Source organism: Nelumbo lutea, chromosome 1, assembly GCF_056320005.1.
Source record: "Nelumbo lutea isolate HS-2025 chromosome 1, American lotus-T2T, whole genome shotgun sequence".
In the NCBI taxonomy this organism is placed as follows: Eukaryota; Viridiplantae; Streptophyta; class Magnoliopsida; order Proteales; family Nelumbonaceae; genus Nelumbo; species Nelumbo lutea.
This window is the reverse complement of record NC_142684.1, coordinates 171,787,715-171,806,339: the sequence shown is the minus strand read 5'-3', so window position 1 is coordinate 171,806,339 and position 18,625 is coordinate 171,787,715. Positions and strand designations below refer to the sequence as shown.

Below are 18,625 nucleotides of genomic sequence, written 5' to 3'. Positions count from 1 at the left end.
ACTAGAATGTCAACAGGGAACTGGTAGTTATTCAGAAGAAAAGAAGATCACTTACAGTGGGTCGGTTCTTCGAGAGCCCGCCGGCTCTCCCAAGCATTCACAGAATTCTTTATTTAGTAAAAGCCTGCCTCCTCCATCCCCCAAAGCCCCTTCTTATACACATCTTCAGCATAACTGCCTTCCATAATAAATGCCCAGCTGGCCGAATCATAAATGCCCCACTCTTCTTATTCCCACTAACAAGCTATAAATGCTAAATGCCCTACACTCTTCCTATTCTCAACTGACAAGCTATAAATGCCACAAAAAACTCTCCTTATTCCCTCCAGCCATAAATTCCCCCATGTTCAATTATTTCCCCCCCTTGGCCGCAAGCTGACCTTTACCCTTCCTGGCATATGTAAAATTAATTGGGGGCCTATCAGAATCCTTCACTATTCCATTCTGTTTAATGCCAAAAGAAGATTATCAATCTAACCAAAATAGTAACAAAAATGACAAAAGTCAAAATGGCAAGTAAATGACATTCATATAGAAAAGAAGATGACTAAAAGATTAGAAGGGAAACAAAGAGAGATACCTATTTAGTTTCTTAATCTTCTCTTATATGATATATACAGTTTTTGCTATGGTTTTCTGACTTCTAAATGTGCAACTATACTTATAAATTCTAATAGCTCAGAAAGTTTTATCAACAAATTACATGTTTTTAGTAATTCTCTCCGGTTTCTTTAGATTTTCCAAACATCTTAGAAAAACCAGCAAAATTTCCCTATCCATGCATGGCAAAACATTGAAATTGTGAACCATGCCTTGGAGTACAACATCTTTCATTACTATCTCTCAATCATCCTCCAACTCGACATGCCCAGATGCCCACTGATAGAACCCATAAGTAGGGATGCCAACAGGTTGGGTTTGGTACAAGTTTGGCTCAACTTGAACCCAACCTGAAGCCATTTTAACCTGAACCTGACTTGACCCAACTAAACAGAATAGGATTACTGTACACAACCCAAACATGTCCCTTGAACAGTATCGTGAATTTTACATTTTTTCAATGGCACTATGCCAACAGGTCGTGTATGGTGCAGGGCAGTCTCAACTCAAATCCTAATTGACCTGACCAACTGACATCCCTACCCATAAGCTAAATGTCCTGAAGTAGAGACTTCACCTCAGTTTGGGGTAATCCTATCCGTCCAAGAGTGGAGGCATTTCCATGGATGTTGTCTTTAGATAGCATTCTGACAACTAGTTATCTAAATCAAGGGGTTTCTTCATGCTGAGTATTGGCTTCATTTGCAGAAATGAGGAAGAGCATGTGATGTGGTAGTGGTGTTTACATGGATATACTTTTTTTGACTGTTTGGTAAAATCCCAAATCAATCCAACATGTCGGAAGGAAATCTTTTCATTATGGAAAAACATTAATGAAGGTAAAAAAGCATAAGATTTTATGGAGTATGGTCCTGTTTGCAGTTTGTTGGGGACTTATGGAAAGGAATAAGAAATATTTGAAGGAAAAGAAATGAACCTCAGAAATATTTGGAATGGTTGCTAATTATTTCTAAATGGATGAGTTGAATAAGGGCATTGAATGCTCTTCTTTGGGAGATGATTTTTGGGTGAAATTAATTCACCTCTTCACTTTTTGTAATCATTTTCAGTTTTAATAATTTTTTAATTGCTAAAAACAAGAGCCTTCATCTCAGTTTAAATGGAATTACAGTAACCAGTAGGACAAGAAAACAACAGAATAATCTCTCCCTCCTCAGTAGGACAAGAAAACAACAGAATAATCTCTCCCTCCTAATCCCTGAAAGCTCCTTACTCTAGAAAGGCCCCCAGATTCCCAAGAAGCAACCGTCAAACTTTATCTTGACTACTACATGAGGGAGAACTGAGAACTGACTAGCATTGCTCATGATCTGCCTGATGGGAGAACACAACACTACATTAGTCCATCCCTGAATCAAAACATCAAATTTGAAATATTTGACAAGAAAGGTTTAGGTTGAGATTTTTTCTTTTTTCTTTGAGAACACAACACTACATTAGTGCACCAATCTAGTATCATTGAGATATTTTTTTTAACATCAAGGGTTTCAGAAGACTCCAGCATTTCTCTTCACACAAATAGACCAAAGAATGGCTGCTCTTTTGCACCTAGAGCAAGATGGGGAAGAAAGATTTATGTTGTTGTGTTATGGTCCCACGCGTAGGATCCCGTCCACGGTGCGAAAGCCCTGCTTCCCCTTGCGCCTTCCCTTGCGTGCAGACCCTATTGCGGAAACTGAATGGATGATTTGTCCAAGAATCCACCCAAACTCTCCCTTGGGGTGATTTGTCCAAGAGACCACCCGAACTCTCCTCACTCTTTTCTTGGCTGGAAAACTGAATGCTTTACTTCAATTCGTGGCTCCTTAAATAGGAGATTACATAAGGAAATTCCTAATTAAACTCAAACGCCAACTTGAACTCAAACTCCTAATTACCTACTCCTAATGGTAACACAATTCTTACTTAAGATAAGATAAAGATAAAGATAAGATAAGATAAGATAAGGGATAAGGGATAAGGAAAGGTGTAGCTGGCGGCGAGTTGGCGGCCATAGCTGATGTGGTAAGATAAGTGTGGCTCCACCCTGATGGGCTGTCATGTGGGCCCTGCCCTGCTGCTGCTGCCATGTGGTGCGTGCTGCTGCCGTGCAGTGCGTGCTACGTGCGGCCAGGCGGTGCGTGCTGTGCACTGTCGGGCGGTACATGCTGCACGCTGCCGGGCAATGTGTGTTGCGCGCTGCCGGGCGGTGCGTGCTACGTGCTGCCAGGCAGTGTGTGTTGCACGCTGTCAGCGGTGCGTGCTGCTGTGCGGCGCTGCCAGGCGGTGCCTGCTGTTGCCTATGACTGCGTCGCAGTGTGCTACCGGGTGGCGTGCCCATAACATCACACCCCTCCCGGACTACGAGCTTGTCCTCAAGCTCGAATTCCGGATACGGCTTGGAACTCTACGAATGGATCAAACAGCCACACACTATTTCTCAGTCCACCAACAGTATGAACAACAGGGACTGCCCCGTAGCTCAGTGCATCAAGCTGGATTATTTGACGTAGACCCAAGCCCCCTTCTTTAGTTTCTAGCTCCCAGGCGTAACCATGGCTTACGGTGACTATACGATCTGCTGCACTCAGGCTAGCCACAAGGATATTGAAGAGTTTCCCACCTCCCGGGTCATATAGTTTGAAGTAGTTTTGTGGAAGATTTTCATAACAAAAATCGCATACTGGACCATGTCCCCAATGTGCTATGTTGTGGATCACAGGAACGCACCGGGCATACTTATAGAAGGGAACCTCAAGAGTAGCCTTACCGAAGAGATAAGGGATAAGGAAGGTTGTAGCTGGCGGCGATCTGGTGGCCATAGTTAATGTGGTAAGATAAGTGTGGCCCCACCCTGATGGGCTGTCATGTGGGCCCCGCCCTGCTACTGCTGCCAGGTGGCGCGCGCGTCTCGCGGTGCTGCTGCCGTGCGGTGCGTGTTGCGCGCTGCCGAAGGGTGCGTGCTGCGTGCGGCCAGGTGGTGCGTGCAACGTGCTTTCGGGCGGTACGTGCTGCGCACTGCCGGGCGGTGCGTGCTGCGCGCTGCCGGGCGGTGCGTGCTGCGCGCTGCAGGGCGTGCGTGCTGCGTGCTGCCAGGCGGTGTGTGGTGCACGCTGTCAGCGGTGCGTGCTGTTGTGCGGCGCTACCAGGCGGTGCCTGCTGCTGCCTATGACTGCGTCGCAGTGTGCTACCGGGTGGCATGCCCATAACATGTTGACCATACTAAGGTGGGATGCATAAGGCATGATGATGACTTAACAGTTTATACATGTATCATCAGGACCTCTTTATAAAACATGTATCTCATACATGAGGAAGGATTAAAATACAAATCTTGCTTTTAAACATTATTGTGCATCTCATGTCTATTTTTTATTTACTTATTCATATGTATTAGATTAACTTTAAAAAGAACTTCAAAATACCTATCATTAACAAATTGGTGCTTCAGGACCCATAAAAAGGTATGAAGTTCCATAACTTGCCATGCATCCATATCTAGAGAGTACGAGGACTTAGCATTAAATGAGTCACACCATGAATGAAACATGAAACATGACATAAAAATGTCTCTACATTATTGTACAAATATATTTTTTTATCAGTAAAAGTGTATTTTATTTAAAGATTAGATTAAAACAAATCTGTACAACTTGGTGGTGGGAATTTTGTTCCCAATTTAGCAAACTTTTCTGTCCCAATTTACAATGCAGCCCAAAATAATTGTTGCCTCAGTGCCCCTTGTTTGGCAAGAGAATCAGCTAGCCCATTTGCACTCCTAACCCATTTGAAATCAGCCTCTACCTCCTTTGCAGTCTTTTCCACTTCCCTAATCACATGTTTGAAAGTCCAAGGGGTAAGGCTGTTGTTTGTAGCCCAAGAAATGACCACTTTTGAATCCCCTTCCACCTCAATATGCCTAAGTCCTAGCTGCTTAGCTAAGCTTCAACCCTTGTAGTAATGCCAATAATTCAGCCTTTAATGAATTCCCAATGCCAATCGGTCTTGGATACAGAGCCAGTATCCTCCTTTTAGAATTTCTGCTTGCTCCTCCTAAACCTGACAGTCTCAGATTTCCAAGGGAGCTCCCATCAAAATTCAGTTTGATTTTGTTACCTTCTGAAGGTTTCCATTCCACCCTTACTTTCTCTTTCACTCTCGAAGACTGGTGTTACTTCCGTCTAGGTTCTTAGAATGTTTGTGACTGAGAAAACTTGGAAGCTATCTAAGGATTTTACCCAATGAGCTACTTTCACCTTTATAGTGTCTATCACTTCCTCTACTATTCTGCTTTTCTCCAAGAATATCTTGTTGTTCTTTTCTTCCAACACCACCCACCATATTGCTGCCTTCGTAGCTCTCCACACTACCACCCCTCTTTTCTTTGGTTGTTGGAAGAAGTTACAGTTGAAAAAGCCTACCACATTTTGAGGGGGAGCCCACCTATAGCCAAAGAGAACACAAGAATTCCCAAATTCGATGCACAAAAGAACAAGACATTAATAAATGAGAGAGGATCTCAACACTTTCCTTACAAAGAGAGCACATGTGAGGAGAAAGGCAAGCAAAAGGCCTTCTTCTCTACAGAATATCACAAGTATTTACCTTGCCAAGGAAAACTTCCCAACAGAAAGCTTGAATTTTTGGGGGGATAGGCTTTTTCCGAATTTCTTTCATAGGGAAATCCCCAACTAGGAGGTTAGGTGAGGCAAGTACTTTGAAGAAAGAAGAGCAAATAAAGAGACCATCTATAGAGCCTACCCAAACTCTGGAGTCTTCCATGGACGGGTCCTAGTGAACTTGCCCTAGTAGATCCAACAAACGGATTAAGGACTCATACTCATTTTCCCTTAGGCCCCTTCTGAAACTCAAGTTCCAATTTACCCATTTTGGACAAGGTGTTTCCAAATTAGACATAGTTTCCCCCTTAATGTTTGAAAGAGCAAAGATATCAAGAAATTTTCCTTTAAGTGGGGTTTCCCCTACCCAAACTGTAAAGAGACTGGGCCGAATGGGCCCTAGAATCTATTCTTGTAGTTTGTTTTTATTTATTTGTTGCTAATGGACCTGTTATTTCTTTTTTTTTTTTCTAGTTCTCTTTATGTTACTGCCAAGCTGACCGCCCACTTAAGGGTATACTTGTAATTATGTTAAGATTGAAGTTTAGTAAAAGGATTAGAGAAGGGAGAGAAGAGACATTTGAACTCTTCTTCTTCTTCCTCCTCTTTTCTCCATCTTCTTTCTCTTGTACTGCTGTTGTCTTCTTTTCTTCCTCTTTTCTTTCTAATTTTTTCCAAGTTTACATCTGTTTTAGAAGACTGATTTACATCTTGGTATCAGAGCAGGTCTCTTTCTTCCTTCTTTTCTTCTTTCTCTTTTCCCATACACCATTCGATTAAGAGAGTGTATGGAGATATAAGTTCTCTATAGTTCAGAGGATCTTTTACCTAGTTGGTAGAGGGTTTGGAGAGTTTAAATCTAGTTGGATATTGCCAAGAAGTGGTGTTGTACTGTTTCTGCCCAAAACCCTAGCCGACTAGAGATTTTCAAAGTTACAAGTAAAAGTGAAGCTTTGGGTGTGGCGCTTTGTGCTTGGGAGGTGTCTTTTGACTTCTAAAAGAGGGCGGTTCAGGTTTGGAAGAGATTGGGAAGCTCTGGTAGGAGCGGCTATATATTCTCTCTTTCTCTCCGTGTTTTTGGTGTACTTGCTATGTGCATGTTCACAGCCATCAAAGGCACAAATTTGAAACTAAGGCTCGTAAAGGTGTTTTTCTGGGATATGCCTCCATACAAAAGGGATATTGCTGTTTTGATCCGGTTAGTGGCATCCTCTTTGTATCTCGGGATGTCACATTTGCTAAGTCGACTCCTTTCTTTAGTATTCCTCCTAAGGGGGAGAAATCTGAGGAACCCTTTGCTATGTCTCCAGTAGTTCCTCTTCCCATTCCTTTTGAGTCATCTCATGAGGTGTCCACTTCTCCCACTGGACATACCTCTAATATTCCTGTTCCTCCTCCACCTCATCCTCCTATAATTCCTCATCATCCTGTTCTCCAAAGGTGGTACCAAAGGCACAGATTCAAACATGGGCAAGTTGTTTCCACTCCTACAGAAGAGCCTCTTGCTCCTCCCATCATTACTGAGGTAACAGGTCAGCCTTCCTCTGACCCATCTACTTCTTTCCCAGACATTGATCTTCCTATTGCTCTCCGCAAGGGCAAGCAGAAGTGTATAGCCCATTCTATCTCCAAACACCTGTCTTATAGCCTTCTATCTCCTACCTACTACTCTTTTCTTGCTTTTGTTTCTTCCCATGTGATACCCAAGTCTGTACCAGAAGCCTTATATAAACCTGAATGGAGGGATGCAATGATGGTTGAACTGGATGCTTTGCATAAGAACCATACATGGGATATTGTTGACTTGCCTGAAGGGAAGGAACCAATGGGTTGTAAATGGGTATTTGCCATTAAATATCACTCTGATGGCTCTATTGAGAGGTTTAAGGCCAGGTTGGTTGCTAAAGGCTAAACTCAAATGTATAGTATTGACCATCTTGAGACATTTGCTCCTATGGCTAAGATGACCTCAGTCCTAGTTTTGTTATCTCTAGTTGCTACTTTTGATTGGCCTCTCCACCAGTTTGATGTTAAAAATGCCTTCTTGAGTGGAGATCTACACGAAGAGGTCTATATGTTTTTGCCTCCGGGGGTGTATTGAAAGGAAATGCAGGGAAAGGTGTGTAAACTGCAAAAATCCATTTATGGTCTCAAACAGTCTCCTCGGGCTTGGTTTGAGAGGTTCAAGGCTGCTCGTCTCCTTTGGTTACACACAAACTCAATCTGATCATACCCTGTTCTTGAAAAGAAGTGGCTCTCTGGTGACCTTTTTGATAGTTTGTGTTGATGATATCGTGGTCACAAGTAATGAAACCCAAGAGGTCAGTAAAGTCAAAAGATTTCTTAACTCTGAATTTTAGATCAAGGATTTAGGAGATCTTTGATACTTTTTGGGCATTGAAGTTGCTAGATCTAAGGATGGTATCTTCATTTCTCAGCGTAAATATGTTCTTGACCTCCTTGCTGAGACTGTTAAACTTGGTGCTAAACCAGCCTCCACTCCTATTGATCCCAATCATAAGCTTTCTGCTACAGATGGTGAACTTTTATCTGATAGGGGAGTGTTTCAAAGACTGTTTTGGAAGTTGTTATATCTTTGCATGACTCGGCCGGACATTTCCTATGCAGTGAGTGTTATTAGTCAATTTATGCATTCTCCTAGAGATACTCATTTAGCTACTGCAGAAAGAGTTCTATGTTACTTAAAAGGTACTCCAGGGAAAGGTATTATATTTGCCAAACATGGACACACGAAACTGGAAGCATACACTGATGTTGATTGGGCAAGATGTATTGATGATAGGAGATCCACCTCGGGTTATTGTACTTTGGTGGCAGGGAACATTGTTTCATGGAGGAGTAAGAAACAATCTGCAGTTGTCAGATCCTCGGTTGAAGCAGAATACAGGGCAATGGCACATGATGTGTCAGAATTACTGTGGCTACGATCCCTTTTAGAAGAATTGGGGGTTGACTATGAGAAGCCAATGGGTTGACTATGAGAAGCCAATGATGCTCTACTCTAACAGCCAAGCAACTATCAGTATTGCACATAATCCTATTCAACATGATAGAACTAAGCACAATGAGGTTGATAGACATTTTATATGGGAAAGAATTTCCTCAGGAGAAGTTTGTTTGCCATTCATCACCTCTAAAGAACAGTTGGTTGATATTCTGACCAAGGGAATTCCAAAAGGGAAGCTAGCACAATATATAAGCAAGTTGGGCATGATTGACATCTGTGCTCAGCTTGAGGGGGAGTGTAAAGAGGGCTAGGCCGAATGGGGGCCCTAGTATCTATTTTTGTAGTTTGTTTTTATTTATTTGTTGCTAATGGGCCTATCTTAATGGGCCTGTTATTTCTTTTTTTCTAGTTCTCTTTATGTTACTACTTAGATGGCCGCCCACTAAAGGGTATACTTGTAATTATGTAAGACTGAAGTTTAGTAAAAGGATTAGAGAAGGGAGGGAAGAGATATTCGAACTCTTCTTCTTCTTCCTCCTCTTTTCTCCATCTTCTTTCTCTTGTACTGCTGTTCTCTTCTTTTCTTCCTCTTTTCTCTCTAATTTTTTTCCAAGTTTACATCTGTTTTAGAGGACTGATTTACATCTCAAACATCTTCCCAAAAATGGACTTTATAACCCTGTCCCACATCAAACTGAATGGAGTTGAGGGAAAATAGGGTAGACTTCATGATTTTCTTTCCAAGGAGAAGTTGAAGTAGTATGAGGGGCAACTTTTGCATCCCAACCATTGCCATCCAACCCATGAATGCTCTCGATAACTTTGTGCCACACTGCCACAGTCTATCACTTTCAAAAGGGAATCTCCAAAGCCCCTTTCTTAAAAGAGATGTGCTCCTTAGTATAAGGTTCCCTAGTCCTAAGCCCCCTTGGTCCTTGGGCTTGCTAGTCTGTTACCAATTAATTAAATGATCCTTCATTTCCTCCTCCAGATCCTAAAGGAAATCTCTCATGTATTTCTTTAAGCATCTTGCTACCCTAGAGGGGATTCTAAAGGTTGAGAGGAAATAAATGGGGAGGTTTGTGATGTGGCTCTAATCAAGGTTATCCTTCCGCCTAGGGAAATATAATTCCCCTTCCACAAAGCTAACTTCCTAGTAAACCTTTCGATGACTGGCTTCCAAAACCCTTTTGGTCTAGGATTTCCTCCTAGAGGTAAACCCAAGTAGCTAAATGGCCAATTTCTGATCTCACACCCCAAAATCTCAGCAAATCTTCGAAGTTCCCCTTCTTCCAGGTTGACCCCTAGAATACCACTTTTGGTCCAATTTATCCTCAACCCAATCACCCCCATAAAGTTATCCAGCAACATCTTCAGGTTTTCCACCAAATCCTCAATACTTCCTTCACAGAAGAAGATTGTGTCATCTGCAAACTGGAGGTGGGTAACAACCACTTGATTTCTACCTATTCTCCAACCTTTAATCAGACCTCGGAGATCAGCTTTCGCCACCACTCTGCTTAAAACTTCAGCCACTAGGGTAAAGAGGAAAGGGGATGGGGGGGTCTCCTTGTACATATTGGACACTGAAAATAAAATATCATATAAGTATAGAAAATTTTGAGAAACTAAACGGTAAAAGATCATAGAATCAAGTTGATTTCTCATATGGTAATCCTGTAAGCAAGTCATGATCCTCTAAATACGCAATCGAATCAATATTGTTTAGGGTTCTATTCACTGTTGTTTAAGCTCAAAGAAGAATAGGAAGATGGAGGATGAAGGGAGGGAGTAGATCTTAATCACAATTTTTCTCCTTCCACATTTAGAAAACTTATTTAATTTTTATTGTTGTTTTTCTTTTCATTCAACATATGGATAGAACTATCTTTTAAATATATTTTACAGTCTTATTAGTTAATATGATGTCAACTTTGTCAATGTTACAAGAAATATCAAGCTGATATGTTTCCACCCCATTTTTTGCCACATGCTATTCAAACAACAGTTTGCATAACAAACAACACCAAGTCCATAAGGATATTCAAATGGAATGTTTGCATAACTATAGTAAATTCTGATACTTACAACATCAGAAAATGCAACAGAAAGAGATCCAAGAAGAATACAAAACGCAGCATTGTATTTGCTGTCAACAGATGTGGCCATCAAAGTCCATGAGAATGCTCCAAGAAGCCCTGATAAAACAAGATATGACCTTCTTCGATAACCAAAAAGTGGAAAAGAGTCACTGCAATAACAAAACACTTGTTAGAAAATAACATACAGAAAGAAAACCGTTGCTCCCAAATAAAATCAGAAAAAAAAAAAAAAGGAGTAGCACACAGACACAAACCTGATAAAGCCATAAAGAGGCTTTATTAGCCACGGCAATGCAGAGAAACCAGATATAAGAGCTGTCTAATGGATTAGGTATAATTTGTCAGTCCCTGTAACACAATTATTTCAAATGTGGTCTACTCTCAAATAAAAAGGGACTTCCCTCCCTTAGCTACAAGATATTCATGAGCTAACCCAAATATTCTGCATAAAATTGCAATATACCAAAAAGAAACAGATGGATAATGTAAGCATCTAGTACTAAAGATAAACCGAAGATACCAGCATTATATTACTCTGTATAAAACTACCAATAAGGTTCATAAATTCATCAATCATTACTAAAGCATTAATGTAAGGAAGAAAAGTAAGAGATATTGGATGGTGCTCAGGGTGGGGTGCAAATTGAGTAGGCTGGGCTAGGTTTAAGGCCAACCTAGGCAACCCTAAGACCTGGACCTCAGGCTGAGGCCCAGTCCATGAAAGCCCAAGCTCAGCTCTAAAACCTACAACACTTCAGGCCAGGCTCAGGCCTGAGTAAGCTTGGCAGCTTGGTTGGGTTCAAAGATCTTCTTGCTAAGGTTTTGCAGTTCTACATTCCATTTGGACTCTATAGTAGGGCTAAAATCAAACTGAACTCTAATCGAATAGTTCAAGCTCAAGTTTGATTCTAATCAAGTTCAAATTTTGGGATAAGCTCAATTAGCTATTCAAACTCGAGCTCGAACAATAAAAAGTTCAGCTTGAAAACTCACAAGCCTAGCTTAATTAACTCATACATACACACGTGCATACTATAGAATATAAAAATATATTTTATAATATAAACATATATTCTTATGTAAAATATATTTTTGTATTCTATATATAATGTAAGAATATATCATATATTATAAAAAATATATCATAACTTATAAAATAAAAATATATATATTCATTTTCAAGCTTTCAAGCCGAACTTGAGCTCATCAAATATTTAATTGAACTGAGTTCGAACCAAGAAATAGAATTTGAATCAAACTTGAGCTCAAACCTAATAATACTTTAGTTGAATGACTTGAACCAAGCCAAGGCATGCAGAAATTTGGGTTGGCTTGGCTCGATTACACCCCTACTTTATAGTACAATTTCTAGTCCAATATAGAAATAGAATGAAAGACAATTACATCCACATCATTAGAAAAACATTGAAGGACCGAGGAATCTTGTACATAACGAATTGTTTTGCAGCCTAAAATGGTCGCACAAGTTCCTCTTACCATCCCTTGTTAATTGGGCAAATTTGAGTCCAAAGTCCCCTTGCCACATGAACACAACAAACCCCTCTTTTTCAGTCAATTTTGATATTAAAATATTGAATCTTTCAATATCCAATACTGCTTGCAAAAGACACTAGCAAAAGGTCAGCCAAAAGCTGATGTGGACTGTAAGTTACAGGTGGTCAATCTAGAGGATCTCCTACTGAGTGGATAGTGATGATTAGCCACATCATCCCTCCATGTGTCAAATATAGCAGATTGTATATGTATACGCATGTTTAGCCACGTCATCCCTCCAGATTGTATATACATATATATACGCATGTTTGTGCATGTGTGCATGAATATAGGCCTAGGCCTATTTAAGGACATCCAACTAATCTCTTTTTTGCATGTTGGACCCTTTTTTTGATTGAGCTTCTTGTATCTTTCCATTGTACAGGTCCTCATCGTACATGGGTTCTTTTTTCTAATACAATACTTTACCTTGTTCAAAAAAATGAATATAGGCCTATGCCAATCAAATACATAGTTTAGATATACTCTAGAGAGGATACAATATAGTGTAAATACATAGTATACACATATATAATAGCATAAATATAGTACACAATGCACATATATACATGGAGTTTTTTTTTTTTTTTGTGAACCATATATATACATGGAGTGTTCAGATATCACAGAAGGGCAATGGGCTCAGGCTACCTGAGACAACCCAAATCAACAAACCCTAGTTGGAGTCAAAGCCAAGTAGTCTCCAGGCCCATGCCCAGCCAAATCCTGAAACTCCAATCTCAACCTATGCAAAAAAAGCTTGATTTGGATCGGGCTAGGGTGTGAATCACGTGGCCTGCCGAAGTTACAAACCTAACTGCTAATTGTATCCAAAACTATTTCCTCCATATATCTTTGGAGTTAAATATATAGACAATTTCAAAGTTAGCACCTTAGCATACCTCTGCTGGATCTAGATGCAGGTCATCTTTTAAATAAAAGCTCACAGCAAGCCTAGAAAGGCCTAAAACTCCTTGAACAAAATATACCATTGCAACTGCAATGGTATCTGGGGACATGTCTACCCCAAAGCATTTAATGGCGCCCATAAAAGATCTATTGTTGCGTGGAGCAGTTTTATTGGAAGAGCACCTTTCGCCTTCAATATCTGTTGTCAATAACTCCCCCTTTCCTGAACCTGAATCAACCATATGAATGAAAAGCATGAGACAGAGGGGGGTCCATAAATCTAGAAAATGAAGAGATTTTTACACAATGTTATGGGTAAATCTAAAAAGGATAAGACTCTTACACATCATATGTGAATATATTGAACTCTACTCTCTAAAATGATATTCTCAAGTGTGTAGGGAGAGCACTGAGCACATGAAAATTCTCTTCCTCCCCTTACAAACTTCACTGTTTAAGGTGATTTACAGAAAAGTCAACCAGTATCTATTTCCCTATATTCTTTTTTCCAAGCACATAGTGGCAACAACTACCCCAGAAGAAAGTTCCTTAACACAATTCACTTCTCCCCATTCCTTATTCTTCTTGCTTCAAAAACAGGAGGTCCACAGAGAACAGCCCAAATGCTGGAATAGGAGGTCTGATTCGAAGAGTGAATGGAGATTTGACTTGGGCCTATAGTGGTCCATCCAAGGCTGCTGATGCGTCTGAAGGAGAGGCTAGGGTCCTCCTGGAAGGCCTCAAAATCGCCAAGTCTCATCAACTTTGTTTCGTTGCAGTGGAAGAAAATTCGAGGAATGTTATAAATTGGGCTTCTGGACAGACTATTGACCCATGGAAACTATCCCATTTTCTGTTAGAAATCAGGGAGCTGGACTCTTGCTTACAGTGCAGCTTTAGATGGATTCCCAGAGAATTAAATCAAGTGGCTGATAGTCCAGCTAAATCTGGGCTGGGAAGGGATTTCTTGTATAGTGCTCATACATTGCCAATTTAGTGGGCTTTGCCTTTTGTTTTTGTTTTGATGACAAGGATTTGTACATCCCTCCCCTCTTTTGATCTTAATGAAACTAGTTATCTTCTCTCTATCTCTCAAAAAAAAAAAAAAAAGGCTTGTGTCAATCACAGACAGCTAATTGCAACCCCACTTTTATAGGTCAACATTTTTATTGTTACTTCTTTTTAGATTTATAGGTAAACTTCTGCAGTTTATTTGCCCAACATTTTGCAGATGAGTTGGGTAGCAATACAGTAGCCTTAGGAACATAATTCTTTTGATAAGCCCATTTGTCTGTAATTGGGTCACCATAATTCTTTTGAGTTTTTGTAGATCAGCATTTTAATAGAGGAAAATATACGTAGAGAAATATCACAATATATGTAGATCAGCATTTTATTAGAACTTATTAAATTGCCCTACTGATCTCTAAATTGGGTTTTTGTGCTAATTTTTTTCTTTGTCCATGTACTCACAAGTACATTTATGTTTGTTGAACTGTCTGATAGAGATTGGCAACTGGGGATCACCATACAATCCCTGGCCCTCAGGAATTGATAATACTTTTAGTTTGAAATTTGGGTAGCCTTCTTGAAGTGGTTAGGCAATGTCAACTCACACAGAGCTGAAGAAATGACTTTACTAGTGGATCTATGAATGGCAAAGACAATAGGCTTAATCCAATTGTGGTGGAATAGAGTTCAAGAAACGCAATTGTTTAGATGGGCAAAAGGGAGGTTGTAGGTCATATGGAAGTCTGCCTAGTGTCTTACAGAGACAATTTTACTAGTGGCTTGTTCAGTGTTTGTGACATGGATTCTGAGGAATACAATGAGACTAGACTGGGGGAAGGCCAACTCTATGCCTTTGCAAAGCTCTTTTCTGCGTGTCATAAAAAGCTAACAGCCATCCTTACTACAAAAATTTTCTGCCAAACACACTTGAAACTGCAATTGGTCATGCAATTACAGTTACCTCAATTTATTTAACGATTTGAATCGTTATTTGTTTCAACTACGTCGATTTGGAGTCATGCAATTACAGTCAATAATCGAGCACGAAAATTAACTGAACATTCGCAAGTGTACAAAAAGCGAAACTCACAGGTTCTAGAATCGGAATAAGGGTCATCTTCCTGTTCTCGCCGGAGGGACGGCGCCTGTACAGGAACGATGACTGGCATATCTCTCTCCGATCGTTGGCGTCGTATTTTCCGGCGAGTCCGTCTAGAGGTACCGGAGAAATGGATTCGTGTGTCGAGTCTCCGACGGATCTCACAGAATGTGGGAGAGGAGACAGAGGACGGGTAGAGGTTTAGAAAAGGTAAGAAAAAAACTGGAACAGCATTTGCGGAAGCCATAAAAGGGGCTGTACCAGTTTAGGTGGAGCCGTGGTCCGTGGAGCGTGTTTTGGTACCCTTTTTTTAATATTTTGGGCGCGAGCTTCCTAGGTGGGTCATCTATATCCTCGATTTCTCATTACAGGCCTTTGATGGCCAATGTTCCTTACACGTGGTCTTCAGTAGTGACTCAAGTTGAGCCACGTCATCCATTTCCGTGCAGTACCAAACAACTTTACCAAGACTGCTTGATCTTGGCCGTTGTCCATCCTCTAACAGTTATAACGACCGTTAAAAGGGCTAATGATCGTGAGATTATATGGATATCCTCATCTCACAAGTCAAGTAGGAGATGATAAGAATAATCAACGTACTGGGCGTGTTGGGATTTACTTTTCTAACAAGTTATATATAATCTTTAGTCCGCATTCCGCACATCACATCTTATCATGGAGGGTCTCGTCTGATGGTAAGATGTGTGAATACAGATATCGTAAAAGGGTCATTTGATAACGTCTGAATAGCTTATTATTTTGTTTGGGATAAAATAATTAAGGATAAACTACAAAGACCCCTCAGTAAGATGGGGTCTGTGATAAAGACCCCTTTCGTTAACATTCTGTCAATTAACTTCGAAAAAAAATTTCACCTAATTGTTTAAAGTTTTTTTAATACCTAAATTACCCTTTTCCAATTTACCCTTTTCTCTCCTTTTCTACGTCTTTGCAAGATGTTTGTTTCTGCAATCAATATCTGCTCTTGAGAAATTGCAGCTTCTGGTGTTAAAGGAATGGGTCCATCGAAAATATTGTCCCCTGCCGTTGATCAAAGCAAATTGATCTCGTAAGGGAGGCAACCGGATAATTGGTTGTTTAAAAGAAGCATCTCCACCAATTGTGCCTTCTGAATAGGCGAAGCTACTAAATGAAAACCGAGTCCCCCGCCCCCCATTTCATGCTTCTCCACCTCTCTTCACGAATGAAAAGGGAGAGAACAGAATTATGTAATACGTTCTCACCGGAAGATAAACAGTATGATCTACGTCGTTGGATCATTTTGTGGTTCATCGTTTGTGTATATGAATCACAAAATCATCCAGCCGCACAAGTGGAAAAATGTGGCAGAGACCAGAAAATCAAAAAAATGGAGCAGAGGATGATCGCAATGAAATCAGACGACTGAAACACAACTACACAATTTCAATCCTGCTCACCCGAAACACAGGATAGCATTCAGGGAAAGCAGATGGTGGAGATGGACATGTTGTGATCGACAATGATGATGATGAATTCAACACAAGAAGTACAGCAAAAAAGACCCTTAATGGAACTACATATAACGGGAAGCCAGCCGGCCGGCAGTCCATCAACCAGACGCACTTCCTTCCGGTTCTTTTTCTTTGCTCGCTTTTCAGTAGTCTGCTGTGGTGGGCAACTGCCCGTGAGAGTGGTTGATGAAGAAGAACTCGTAGACGAGACCAGCAAGCCCACCTCCGATCAGAGGGTCGGCCTAGTAGACCCAGTGGCTTTCCCAGGTCTAGCTCACCAAAACCGGTCCGAATGACACAGCAAGGTTGACGTGGCCTCCGGAGATGTTGGCGCTGATGGAGACGGCAACGAAAAGACCGAAAGCATGGGCCAACGCTGCGGCCGGCCACGAGGGCCATTACTCAGAGGTGGAGCCAGGAAATTTTGACAAGGGGCCAAAACCTAAATGAAATATAGATAAACCCGTAGGGGGCCAACAATTGAGATGGATAGTGGGGGGAGAGGAAATTTTACATAAAAAGAAAAAAAACTATGTATTATTATGAAAATTTTCTGAACCATATGGGGGGCTATGGCTCCCCTAGGTCCCCCTAGTTCCACCCCTGCCATTACTGGTTAGGTTATTGAAGGCCATGCCGGAACCCTCTCTGGTTCCAGTTGTGTATGATGCCAAACGAACAAACACCTTTATTTGCTAGTAATGGAGGTCGGTCCGAGGTGGTGGTGGGGATGTTTGTTCCGATTGTTACAATTCCCATTATGGTGGGAGTGGAGGAGGAAGTTCCGGTGGCAGTGTTTGTGTTACTTGATGCGGTGAATGAACAATTACGATTAAAGCTTTTTTTATGTCAGTGATGTTTTAAGAGAGAATGCTAATAAAAAGAAAATAGAAAAAGTTTAATAGGGTATTTTGATAATTTAACACTTTCTGTTTTCGCAAAAAATATAGGGGGTCTTTATTACTGACCTTATAGTAGAAGGGGGGTCCTTATAATTTACCCAATAATTAAATAAAAAAATATTCACCGATATGGGAAATTGGTTATCTACCCACCTCCTTAAAAGTTATTCACTAAAAGGCAAAGCAATAGCATTTTCAATTCATCCATTATCAAACGGCTCCTTATATCATACTAAAAAAAAGGAAGAATATTTGGGAGCTCCTATCATAGAAGGTAGAGTGACAAGGTAAACCTTCAAGAAGGTGGAGGAAAATATAAATAAAGAGTGGAAGAAAAACATCCTATTCATAGCAGGCAGAGTTACATTATTAAAAGCATCTATTAATATGATGCCACAATTCTTGATGAGAGCTTTCAAACTCCCAAGAATTATGATAAGAGAATATTGAGAAAAAACAAAACAACTTTCTTTGAAATTAGGATAGAAAGAAAGGAGTGGACCTAGTTAAGTGGGAAAGTATATGTAAATCAAAAAAATAATGGAGGATGGGGTTTAAAATCCCTAAAATGGGTTAATGAAGTAAGTATTGAAGGAAATAGTGAAGATTGAATTCTCATGTATTCTATTGAGGTAATTAACTCAATATATATACGCAAGTGTCGCATCATGTTACAATAGGTAACAAGGATAAAAATAGAGGGATAAGATATGTATACACACTACAACCTAGCGTATCTAATAAGGTCTAACAGCCCCCTCAAGTTGACGGTGGAGGGACAACGCTCAACTTGCTTTGAAGAGTAGAGAACTAAGGTCTAGGTAGTGCCTTTGTAAATATGTCAACAGGCTGGTCCTTAGTGCTGATGTATTACGCTTGAATTTCTCTAGCAGCCACATGTTCACGTACAAAATGATAATCAATGGAGATGTGCATGAAACACCCGATTGGCTGTCAAGTAGATGGCATCGATGTTATGACACCATAGGGTAGGAGGCTCCGAAAGAGAAAGATGAAGCTCCTTAAAGAGGGACTTGAGCCATAGGAGCTCAAAGGTAGCAGTGGCAACACTTCTATATTCAAATTTTGTACTAGAGCGTGAAACAATGGCTTGCTTCTTAGATCCAAGAGATGAGATTGGGACCAATGAAGATACAGTATCCAGCATGAGAGCGACATTGATCAAGGCAGTCGGCCCAATTGACACCGGATAAGGCATGCAACTAGAGTCCATGTTCAATGGTTCCTTTGAGATATTGTAGAACTCTTTTGAGTGCATCCATATGATCAGTGGTGGGTTGGTGTAGGTATTGACATAATTTGTTGATGATAAAAGAAATCTATGGTCGAGTAATCGTCAAATACTGG

The 18,625-nt window shown here is 40.6% G+C and overlaps 1 protein-coding gene across 1 annotated transcript in view; it reads right to left on the bottom strand.

Moving 5' to 3' along the window:
• LOC148879203 (Major facilitator superfamily protein) overlaps nucleotides 1-15,177 on the bottom strand; it is a 53,867-nt gene extending 38,690 nt beyond the window's left edge. The window contains exons 1-4 of the mRNA XM_088960642.1: nucleotides 14,854-15,177; nucleotides 12,746-12,981; nucleotides 10,544-10,608; nucleotides 10,276-10,438 (exon numbers count right to left, since the gene is read on the bottom strand). Coding sequence (XP_088816768.1) covers nucleotides 10,276-10,438; nucleotides 10,544-10,608; nucleotides 12,746-12,981; nucleotides 14,854-15,109 — 720 coding nt within the window. The 5' untranslated portion in view covers nucleotides 15,110-15,177. The remainder of the gene's footprint in view (nucleotides 1-10,275; nucleotides 10,439-10,543; nucleotides 10,609-12,745; nucleotides 12,982-14,853) is intronic.
• Between the last annotated feature and the right edge of the window lie 3,448 nt (nucleotides 15,178-18,625).